Raw genomic sequence first — 12,447 nt, 5'->3', positions numbered from 1 at the left:
ATGAAAAAGGATGAAGGCTAACCTGAGAACAGAAAATTTAATTTAATTTGGCCTTACTATTTTACTGAAATTTAGTTTTGCAATATTAAAGTCTATCAGTATTAAATGTTACAATGATTCAGATTGAGGTTTTATCAGCGTTTATCATGAGATATTTATAAAAGTTGATAGTTTTGCCGTAGTCTTTCACTGAAATCCTCTCATTCTTACCATGAATTCGTTGATCATCCCCCAGATTATTAACAAGTGGACTAAATCTGTAGATATTATTTGTGAACATATGGTATCTAGAAGAACTACTTTCTATTGGGAATATAGCGGGGGAAATCAAATATGGCTGAAAAACTTGCTGGATACTCCTATAAATGGTCTGATATCCAAAATGGCTGTCACCATAAGGTGACATGGATGCAGTCCTACTTCTATACATGGTTGAAATCTCTACTCTTTTGTCATTAATGACTCTATGGAAGTGATTTATCACGTTGCCAACTGTCTGTGATGGATGGAAATGTATGGTCACATGAGCAGTGACATTCTCGGCTATTTGGTATTTCCTTATTTTTATTTGCTCTGTATTAATGTTGGTAACATTATGTACAGATCTTATCATGGCATTCAAGGTTGGATTATAAGACATCATAGTAGTTATAATTGGTTTAAACAGCCATATATTGCTCCACAATATTTTAAGCCATATATTCATGACTGGGGCCATCTTTTCCAACATTTCTTTCTCTGGGCCTTGTCCTAACAGGCTGGGATGTTTGTGATTTTCAATCTTGGTGATTGCTTTGGCTAAAACACCAAACGGAGTAGGTCCAAGACGTAAGGCAGAGTGACCACCTAAACCCCTGACTGTCAGAGTTAGATCTAGTATAGACTTTTCTGTAACTCCAATTAATGCTATGCCACTAACTTCACCTGCTACGGTACAGCCCTGATCAAGAATAAACTCAAGTTTTTTCAGTCCACGGTGTTGTAACAATTGGCTAGCTCCTGTGGCTCCATTTTGGCTGTCATTTCCTTTATCATGACCAAAAGAAATATAGATTGTCCTTGATGGCTCAAAACCATGTTCTAGTAAGTCTTCCAAAGCTTCAAGTATTCCCATTACCCCATTCTTGAAATCCATTGTTCCTCTGCTATAAATGTAGCCATCTTTAATCTTCCCTGAAAATGGAGGCAAAATCCAAAGCTTAGGTTCTGCTGTGGCAACATCTAGATGTCCTAATACCATATAAGGTGTCAAGCTTTTGTTTGACCCAGACACTGTATACAACAGACTGTAGTCTTCTACTATCTCAATGGTAACATATTTTGACTTATGAATTGTTTTGAAACTGTCTTGTAAGAATTTTATCATATTTGAAAACTCTTTCGATTCACCTAATGTTGTTTTAAAATGCAAAGCTTGTTGAAATCTACCGATGACTGTGTCACTTATTTCAAAATCCTTTTCACCCGATTCCATATTTTGACATGGTTTAGTAGATTTAAATCCAATTGTCAATGTTCTTACAGTGATGTATGTAATAATACCACAGCAGAATGTTAAAAGAATTAGGATACTCGTATAAACAATATTCTCTAATGATGCATTGTTTGTTAGGAAAAGTGTTACAGAAGATATAATTGACAATATGCTCTCCATGACAACCTGTTCTCTAATGCTCAGAAAATATTAGATATGACTATATATATACCATCAGGAAGCATGTTCTGAACTTGATTTAAAGTAGCCCAAAGCATGAATCATTTTGATAGAAAAAAGATGTGTAACATATTTAGTTTAACCTCAGTTAAGTCTACCTGATGATAGTTGTTGCAATAAATTTCTTTAAACTTTGTTGGCAATACTTGCCATTAAAATGAATAAGAATTTGAAATAGATATCTTGCATTACAAATTATTTTGCCAGAAAAAACTTAAGGTGGATAAAAACATGTTAACGACCGAAAGCAGTAAAAAATGGTGATATTTGCTTTTGTTGTTAAAATATATACTTATCTACTTAGAAAATGATTATTATTTCATCCATTTTTTAAATTTTTTTTTAGTTTTTATATGATTATTATGTTAAAATAATACATAAAAAGGATAATAGAAACTACCAAAAATATAAGTGTTTTGAACAGATGTATCATGTTCAGAAGGGGTATTTGTCAATAGTACTAGTTGGGATGGAACATTACCAGCAAAGGAAATTTCATCTCAAACTTGGAGTTTTTCACATATACCCCTCCTGAACATATGATATATAAGTTAAATTACACTGAATATCAATAGAGATATCATCATGGTTAAGTTAAATATTCAAAATTTAATTCTGTTTTCTTTGGCTATCTAGACTTGAGCAAAATCAGTCCCATTTGATAAAATGCACAAATGATCAAGCGTCTCTGAAGGGTAAAAAAGGCATACAAATTTATCAATTTTATAAAAATGTTCCTACATCTTTTTTTTATTAATATTGTATTTATATTGTGTCATAGATCAAACTTATATATAATTCCTTCAGCCTATGTTTACTTGTTTTTGTTTAAATGTCTTTTTGATCGAGTTAAGCCATTTCAATTGATATATATAGTGTGTCTTTTTATGTTGTAATGTTACACTACTGTCTCAGGTTAGGGTGAAGGTTTGCGCCTGTTAAAACGTTTAAACCCGCTGAATTTTTATGCACCTGTCCTAAGTCGGGAGCCTGTTGTTCAGTGGTTGTCGTTTGTTGATGTGGTTCATAAGTGTTTCTTGTTTCTCGTTTTTTATATAGATCAGACCGTTGGTTTTCCTGTTTGAATTGTTTTACACTAGTAATTTTGGGGCCCTTTATAGCTTGCTGTTCGGTGTGAGCCAAGGATTCGTGTTGAAGGCCGTACTTCGACCTATAATTGTTAACTTTTTATACATTGTGACTTGGATGGAGAGAAGTCTCATTGGCACTCATACCACATCTTCTTATTTATATATAATTTGAATCAGATATAATTTGAGAAAAATTTGCTTATGTTAACCTGAAGTTGCCTTTTTTGGGTATTTTTGTCATTGGGTTGAGTCTCATTTATGTAACGGTATAACCAACACATCCTTTATTCTTTAAAACTATTTTATATTCTCTACAGGCGAATATCAACAGAATCTATGTAAAGCTACAGACACTAGCTGTACACCATGTCCACAGAGACTTCCTAGCTGTATAGGACTACCTGATGGACTCAACCCTATTCCAGGCAGACTCTGGTCTAAAGACTATGTCCAGTGTGACCGTAACAGGACATTACATGTTCTACACTGTAAACAAGGATATTTTAGTCCTCAGGAAAAAGCTTGTGTAACAGCTATCAAGTCAGGTAAAGAATTCAGATACAATACATTTTAAAATACCATTGAAATATCAATGCTTGTTTGAGGATCAAGAAAACTAGAATGTATTTTTAGGGTTTGACATTAACTTTCTTAATATCAACTTGCCCCTTGGGACAAGTGACCATTGAAATTTTACTTTTTAGAATGAAAAAACTATTTGTCCCATTTTTATACATCCGCAAAATTTGTGCGTTCGTATAATGGTATTTCGTCATCATCTTCGTCTGAAGACATTTGGTTTCCAGACAATAACTTGAGTATAAGTCTATGGATCTCTATGAAATTGTACCACAAGGTTCAATACCAAAAAGGAATGCAATGCTGAAACATCTAATATCTGTAAAGTCAATAATCAAATGTAAAATGTCATACACATATATTTGATGATTTTATCAGTCAAGTCAAAAATTGTATGTTGCATAGTATATTTTAAAATGACTGAATTTTTTTACTAGATAGGAGTCTAAATTTTAAAAAAGTATATTACTAGAAAAATTTAATGTGAGAAAAAATTATTTTGCCAGAAAAAACTTAAGGTGGATAAAAACATGTTAACGACCGAAAGCAGTAAAAAATGGTGATATTTGCTTTTGTTGTTAAAATATATACTGTAAATTTAGAAATTATTGCGATGTTTTTATTATTGCGAAAAATGCGACAGGGTTATCATCGCAATAATTAAAACTCGCAGTTTGAAATTTTTTATATGAATCAAACAGGATTTTTCTGAATATCGCAAAAATTAAAACCGCATTTTAGTCTAAAATGACAAAATCGCAATAATAAATGCACGCAATAATTTCTGAATTTACAGTACTTATCTACTTAGAAAATGATTATTATTTCATCCATTTTTTAAATTTTTTTTGAGTTTTTATATGATTATTATGTTAAAATAATACATAAAAAGGATAATAGAAACTACCAAAAATATATGACAGTCAAACAGATAACACCAACTACCAACTCCTAAAACATAAACACATACAAAAATCTTATCAACAACAAAGTATTCATCGAAATTTCCTTATAATTTACTAGGAGATGGTAACCAATTCTGTAATACCAATCCTAGAATACTCATAAGAAGTTCTGAGAACTGTGGTCAGTATATTGACTGTAGATATACCAGACGTATTGGTGGATATGTTAAAGAATGCCCTTATCCTGACCTCTTTAACCCAGACACATTGGAATGTGGAGAATTTACAAGAGTCACATGTGGAAAGGTTCCAGAACCCCAGGCACCATGTAAGTCAATTTAAATTTTATATGTTTTAGTTGAAAGATGTTTTACTTCATGTATAGTAGGCGCATTTGAAAGTTATATTTTATCACAACAATAAACCTTGAGTTTTGTCTCTGCATTAACATTGGATTTGTGTGGGATGTTTTGAGTACTGTAAATTAAGAAATTTTTCCGAAGTTTTTGTAAGTATGAAAATTGCTAAGAGATAGGTGTAGCAAAAATGAAACTCACATTTAAAGGTGCATTAGCTACAAGATATACAAAAAATTAGAATAGAATTTTTTTCATTTAATGAAAGTGAAATAGTGAAATAATAATTTGCTATTAGCAGCCAGTTTGGTTCAATTTTGTCAAAATAAGCTAAGAAACATCGCTGATGAATTATTCACTTGCAAGTGAATAATTCTACCTCATTGAATTCGTATTCATGTGACCTCCAATTTAACCCCTTAGCTGGAGATGGGTTATGCATGCACTAGGCATGTTTTACTGTTTAGCTATTAAAAGGAAGAGAATGTTAACATTGAAAGTGAAACTAGGTTTAACAATTTCGTAGACTGATGCGATCAACAAAAACTCATTCTTATACAGGTAAAAATGATGATTAAAATATTTGTTTAACCTATGCTATGAAATCAAACAGACCTAGAAAAATCCAATTGCATGTGTTCGCTATCTATTTGTATCTATATTGATGTTTACATCAGGTTATATGACCATCGTCAGTCTTGAGAGGTCACTTCAATGGTTAATTAGATGGCGTCTAGACTAAAATACACACTAATTGCAAATACATTTTATCGAGCATTGTAAATTTTAAAATAAAAAGATGTGGTATGATTGCCAATGAGACAACTCTCCACAAGAGACTAAATGACACAGACATTAACAGCTATAGGTCACCGTACTTGTTTATTTTAGACTTCTTATAATTTGTATATCGTTTTAGTATGTTATTATTCAAATATGAGAATTTTAGTCGAATCGGTGAACATGAATTTGACAGCTAATGCCCCTTTAAATTTTGATACATTTATAGCATTATTTTTATGCAGCTTTTCCTGAAATAGCCATAATAAAACTCACATTTGTGTCGATTGTCCAACAATCAATAGAATAAATGCACACAAAAATTTTACAGTATTGTTTCTCCAATACTTTTATCAGTTGAGTTGAAAGAAAGAAATTTTGGGAGCAATGACTCATCCATAGCACTGAGTTATCAGGATAAATGTTGTGAGAATGAGTAATCTAAAACTAGACATATATTGATGTCAAAGATCATATATAAGGTGAATAAAGCTAGGATTTATTCAAATTGGTTTGAATATATTGTTTTATAGACTTAAACAGGCAAATGCATATATATATTTTTGATGATATTTCAAGATTTTAAAAAACCACAAATGTTCTCTCTTTATTTTCTTCTCCAGGTTCTTATGAAAAGAACTTATGTCTGGATCCTTATGAGAAATGTATACCATGTCCAGAACGTTTACCCAGCTGTGTTGGTTTACCAGATGGGGACAATGTATTTGCAGGAAAAATTTGGTCACAACATTATGTCGTCTGCTACAAAAACAGAACTAAGACCATTAAACAGTGTAGTCATGGCTTCTTTGATCCTCAAAACAGGAAATGCAGTTCACAAGTGGGAACAGGTCAGCTTTTTTATACCTATATAACTATCCTAACTTTTTATTTATAACTCCACCCTTTCTAATTACTGGTTTTCAATTTATCTTTCTGAAATTCTGCAGTATCATTCACATCAAATGATTTTTTCAGTGATTTTGCCATATCTATGCACAACTGGGGAATTGGTGAAGACAGTACAAATTTTTTAGCTCTGATTACATTTTTTCTTTATTTTTTTAATTAAAGATGTGACTAAAAACATATATCAAAGTTTTGCACTCTGTAAAGGACTTTGTTTCACATTTGTTAGGCTGTGCCTTTTATAGCTTGCTATATAGTATGGGTTTTGCTTATTGTTGAAGGGTGTACAGTGACCTATATGTGCTAACTTTTATGTCATTTTGTCTCTGGTGGAAAGTTTTCTCATTTGCAATCATACCACATCTAAGTTTTAGATGCAAAAATATTTTAAAATGACACTTTAATGGGAGATGCTCAACTAAATTATCCATTTAAAAAACTGAAATTCTTAATTCTGAATTTCTGATAAGATCTTTATAAATCCTCTCTGGAATTTTTAAAAATTGATAGTTAAATAGTTTGAATATTTCTATTTAAAAAAATATTCATTCTAATATTTATAAGAAAGTCATACTGTTTATTTATTTTCATGTTTAATTATGGTGGTAATAATATAAAATAAGCTTTCAGCAAATATTTTTCAGCGTTAATCATTAGAATGCATACTTATCTGACTTTTATTTATTTTTAGACAACATTGCCACATTCTGTTCACATCATCCAGATGCCAGAATACCAAATAAGGTGAATTGTGCCCAGTATTATGATTGTTCTAATCGTAATTCTATTTACCAACCCTATTTACATGAATGTACCTATCCAAAGCTGTTCTCTGTGGCTACTCTCAGATGTGAAGACTTTGAGCAGGTGACTTGTGGAGCCAGGACAGAGCCTAAAGCACCTTGTGAGTTTTTATAAAATTTTTGTTAAGTTAAATAAAGTACAATTTATTTAACAAGAGGTATATTAGTGAAATGAGTTCTAAATTTAAAAAAAAAATAGGATTAGAGAAAATATATGTTTAAGATAATAATATGTTTGAACAGTTGTAAAAAGCAATGCAAGTAAAGGTTAGATAACTAATGTTTTAATGTTTCTGTAAAATAATTGGTCATGTGTCATTATGTGATCACGAAAGGACCAGGATGTAGGTACAAAATTTACAACATGACTTCAGTAAACTTTGAATGCTTTATAAAACTTGTAAAAAAGTATTTTTTATAAAAGGTTTAAATACAGTCGTCCAATAATTTCCTTTGTCTTGTAAGTATGTTATTTTGTTAACATAATTTAAACCAAAGGACTTGTGGGAATATAAACATTAAAAAAAAAATGTGAGAAAAAACCACCTGATTTGTGTTAAATACTTTTGATCAAAATGGCAACATTCTAGTTAACAGCTCACTATACAAAAAAATCTTTGGTCAATTTTTGATAAAAAACTGTACATAGCTTTTACTCTGTGTTTACAGGTCAGTATCTACAGAACCAGTGTCCATCTTCTGACCAGTCATGTCTGCCATGTCCTATGAGACTACCCAGTTGTTTGGGACTTCCTGATGGTGACAATGCCTATCCTGGACACAGACATTGGACAAAATATATCAACTGTTATAAAGAAAGGACTCAGGAAATTAAAGAATGCTCCATGGGATATTTTGATGAACAGACAAGGAGATGTCTGGTAGAACAGCACACCACTCCAGGTATACAACCATTTATTTAGTCCCCTACAGACGAAGTCGAGGGGACTTTAGGTTTGCACTCCGTCCATCTGTCCATCCGTCAGTCAGGCAAATCAGTTTTCCACACTTTTTTTCTTCATGCTTGAAGATATTGATTTGATATTTGGTGTATTGTTTTATCATGACAAGTTACAGATCAAGTTCGAATTTTGTTCTGGTCTGAGAATTTTGTGCAGAGTTATGGTCCATGGACTTAGAAAAGTCACTCAAATATTTAGTTTTCCGCACTTTTTTTCGTCATGCGTAAAGATATTGATTTAATAATTGGTACATTGTTTTATCATGACAAGTTACAGATCAAGTTAGAATTTTGTTGCAGTCTGATAATTTTGTGAAGAGTTATGGTCCTTGGACTTAGAAAATTCACTCAAATAATAAGTTTTCCACACTTTTTTCGTCATGCTTAAAGATATTGATTTGATAATTGGTATATAGTTTTATCATGACAAGTTACAGACCATTCGTCATGCTTGACGATATTGATTTAATAATTGGTACATTGTTTTATCATGACAAGTTACAGATCAAGTTAGAATTTTGTTCCAGTCTGATAATTTTGTGAAGAGTTATGGTCCTTGGATTTAGAAAATTCACTCAAATAATAAGTTTTCCACACTTTTTCGTCATGCTTAAAGATATTGATTTGATAATTGGTATATAGTTTCATCATGACAAGTTACAGACCAAGTTTGAATTTTGTTCCGGTGCTGATGATTTTGTGCAGAGTTATGGTCCTTGGACTTCACTTAGATAATCAGTTTTCCACATTTTTTTTCTTCATGCTAGAAGATATTGTCTTGATATTTGTTATATAGTTTACAGTTTTTTTTGGGGCCATTTATAGCTTACTGTTAGGTGTGAGCCAAGGCTCTGTGTTGAAGACCGTACTGTGACCTATAATGGTTTACTTTTATAAATTTTGACTTGGATGGAGAGTTGTCTCATTGGCACTCATACCACATCTTCTTATATCTATACACCATGACAAGTTATAGATCAAGTTAGCGTTTTGTTCCAGTGATCCAGTACAATTAATTTTTTAAACTGTAGGGGACTATGTATTGCCATGTAATACTCTCAGAATGCTTGTTGTAGAATAAATCTTATTTGCTATATTAAGAAATGAAAGTTCCTGTTCAAAGAAGTATTATTCATTTTGCATTTAGACATTTACAATTTGATGATATTTGAGTCCTGAAATTTTTATGAACTGTTTTTAAAATCTATTAGTAGAATTGAATAAAATTTTGATTATATAATGATATTTTTTAGTGCCAACTTGTGGTGTAGATCAATTTGAATGTGACAATGGACAATGTATACAGGCTACTGACAGATGTAATAACCAGTTTGAATGTTCTGATCGATCAGACGAAATGAATTGTAAGTTGACATTTCAGGAAAAGTCTTAATTAACTAGTATTTGAATGTTTTGATAGCTTGTAAATATATAGTGTAGAAGTCTTGTGTCAGCTCTTCTCACCATCATGCCTGTTCAACCTGTTAAGAATGAATTTCCTATTTGATCAAATTTCCCTAAAGAATTGTATGTTTCAAGTAACTAAATATTACAAATGAAAAACATATTTAGGTATGACAATTTTGATGCCCTAACTACTCCCATCCAGCAGAGATCTTTACCAGACTTCAACTTTCATTATCTTCAATATGTAAGAAATAATTCATGGTGGCTATTGCTCGTGGTAAAATATTTAGCATAAAGGACCAGTGGTAAAATCAATATAAATTCAAGCCCCCATGACTTATTTCTATTCTAATGGGACAAAGACAGCAATTCTTTTGGATCGAAGTTCTCTAGGTTGAAGCAAATATTTGCTGTTCCTGTAATTGAACAGAGGTTGGGTGTGTATCGTGCAATAAGTATTTGTGTATGCCAACCACAAATAAATATTTCAGACCTTTTATCAATTTATTTTTGTATAATTACTTGATTACTGAACAAATTTAATAATCTTACTTTTATTCAAGAAAATTTACTTTCAACAAATTTGTATTATTGTTTGTTAATGCATTCATGTTTTGGAAACTTTTGCATTTGTGCATTTTCCCATAGAATGCTTATATTTTGATGTCACAGTTTGAGTCGATTGTTCATTGATCATTTACAACGATTTACCTTGGGTAACTTATTCATAAAAGCATATGATATGGGAGTGTGATTGGTACAACCCAAACAAATCATGACATTGCCTATCAGCTGACATACAATATATTCATATTTTACCACAGGTGTATACTCAATGCGATTGAAGAACATCATATTAGAATGAATCTTGCACAATAGCATAGTAACAATGTTTTATTGAATATTATACATAACTGTTTCAGGTGTAGTTAAGACAGTTTGTCCTGAAGGAGAGTGGAGATGTAATAATGGACAATGTGTAAGTCCTTTGTCACGATGTGATGGTCGTATTCAGTGCCGTGATAAATCTGACGAGGCAGGATGTCATTATAAAACCACACCACGTAAGTCTTATTTAATGTAACTACGTACCACTGTATGTTTTCCACAATTTTTACTGACCAACTCTTGACTATATACATGTCCTTATGCAGTTTAGTTGTATAGAATATTTAATTACTATGGATTCATTTATTTTTTTGGTTTTTCAGACGTTTGTATAAAAGCCTATAGTCAATTTAAACTTCATTTAACATTTAAAGTCATGGTTTCCCTGTACCCTCAAAATCAACAGAAATTGGCACCCCACTAGCAACAATGAATCCACCATTGAGAAACTGATAAAAGTTATACAAAGACTATAGTCAGTTCTATTTATCTTACATGTGTGCTTTAACATTTGATATTTTTGCATTTTCAAAACAGCCTTTTACAAATTTCAGGTCCAGGTACATATATGAACATATGTCATAACCAACAGAATGGAAGAGCACCACATCCCACTAACTGTGCTAAGTATTACGATTGTTCTGACAAATACCATCCAGTTCTACACGAGTGTCCCTACCCATTCCTGTACTCCTCACTACATAGGTCATGTAAAAACTTTGAATATGTACAGTGTGGCCAGAGATATGAACCACAAGCACCTTGTAAGTTTTTAAGATATTACTAAATAAACATATGATATAATTTCCATGCACACACATGATTCTGGAGTAATATTGATCAAGAACTAGTCAGAAATTGAATGACTCTCTGCTTTCAATGCTGTTATTTCACTCAATATTGATAGTTATGTCCCTTTAAAATTTGTACTATCTTAAATGAGTAAGATAAGGATATTTGATCGAGTAAAACAAGGTTATTTGATTGAGAAAAACAAGGATATTCCATTGAGTAAAACAAGGATATATGATTGAGTAAAACAAGGACTTTTGATTGAGTAAAATATGGATATTTGAAAATTTGAGTTACTAGTATTTACTAGTAAAATAGATGTCTCTGAAAAAGATGTCATTTAAAAAAGATGTCATTTATCAAGTATGTTTTCATTTTAGAGATTTATGTTTTTATTTTCATCCCCAGTGACATAAAACTGGTTTGATTAAGTATACCAGGGTATTGAGAATACTAAATCATACAAAACAAATGTTTCTGCTTGACCTACATCAGCTGTACTTTTTCAGGTGAATTTGATCAAAACAAATGCAAGGCTCTAGATAATAAATGTGAACCATGTATAGAAAGACTTCCAAGCTGTGTGGGTCTATCTGATGGACGTCATCCATTCGCTGGACAACTATGGACACCAAAGTTTATCATGTGCCATCGTAACAGAACCATAGAAGTAGCAGATTGTCCAAATAACCAGAAATTTGATCCTGATAGGAGGTTCTGTGTTAATCCTACAGTTGTTGGTAAGACAATCGTCAGACATAAGGGAATTTTTTCATCTTTTAAGTCATGGTTGTTCCAAGTTGATTACAACATTTTCTTGAAGTCATGGTTGTTACATTTGGATATTGACTATCTTTATTAAGTCATGGTTCTTTCAAGTAGATTTTGACAGTACCTTCAAGTAATGGTTGTTCCATGTGGATTTCAAACAATATCACAGGATGAAAATTGGCTTTGCACATACACTGAGTGCTTGGAAAGATTTAATTTGGAGTGTTCAATTAGATACTGTACCATAAAGACAAGATTTAGTTTGAAGAAGAAAACTCCTGATTGGCATTAGATAAATCTATTTGAAAGAAATATCATTGGTGAATCTATATAAAATATGGCATTTATTTGTGAGTGTAGTGGTAAAAATGTATTCAATTAATGCTGAAATAATTTATTTTACTAACTCAATTTGTTTTATTAAATTGGTAACTAAAGGTTGTATAAATTTGTTTGATAAGTATATTTGAACTTTTAAACTATCAATTTTA

At 31.6% G+C, this 12,447-nt stretch overlaps 1 protein-coding gene across 1 annotated transcript in view; it reads left to right on the top strand.

Annotated features, from left to right (window-relative positions):
• Positions 1–12,447, top strand: part of LOC127702863 (uncharacterized) — a 98,230-nt gene that overhangs the window by 69,157 nt on the left and 16,626 nt on the right. Inside the window, exons 61-69 of the mRNA XM_052207166.1 lie at positions 3,123–3,350; positions 4,408–4,617; positions 6,049–6,276; positions 7,026–7,238; positions 7,807–8,040; positions 9,352–9,462; positions 10,429–10,569; positions 10,948–11,157; positions 11,695–11,925. Of these exons, the coding sequence (XP_052063126.1) occupies positions 3,123–3,350; positions 4,408–4,617; positions 6,049–6,276; positions 7,026–7,238; positions 7,807–8,040; positions 9,352–9,462; positions 10,429–10,569; positions 10,948–11,157; positions 11,695–11,925 (1,806 nt within the window). The remainder of the gene's footprint in view (positions 1–3,122; positions 3,351–4,407; positions 4,618–6,048; positions 6,277–7,025; positions 7,239–7,806; positions 8,041–9,351; positions 9,463–10,428; positions 10,570–10,947; positions 11,158–11,694; positions 11,926–12,447) is intronic.

The sequence above is a fragment of the Mytilus californianus genome, unplaced genomic scaffold (genome assembly GCF_021869535.1).
Source record: "Mytilus californianus isolate M0D057914Y unplaced genomic scaffold, xbMytCali1.0.p SCAF_5, whole genome shotgun sequence".
Lineage (NCBI taxonomy): Eukaryota > Metazoa > Mollusca > Bivalvia > Mytilida > Mytilidae > Mytilus > Mytilus californianus.
The sequence above is the reverse complement of the archived record's forward strand: the minus strand, read 5'-3'. Positions and strand labels throughout refer to the sequence as shown.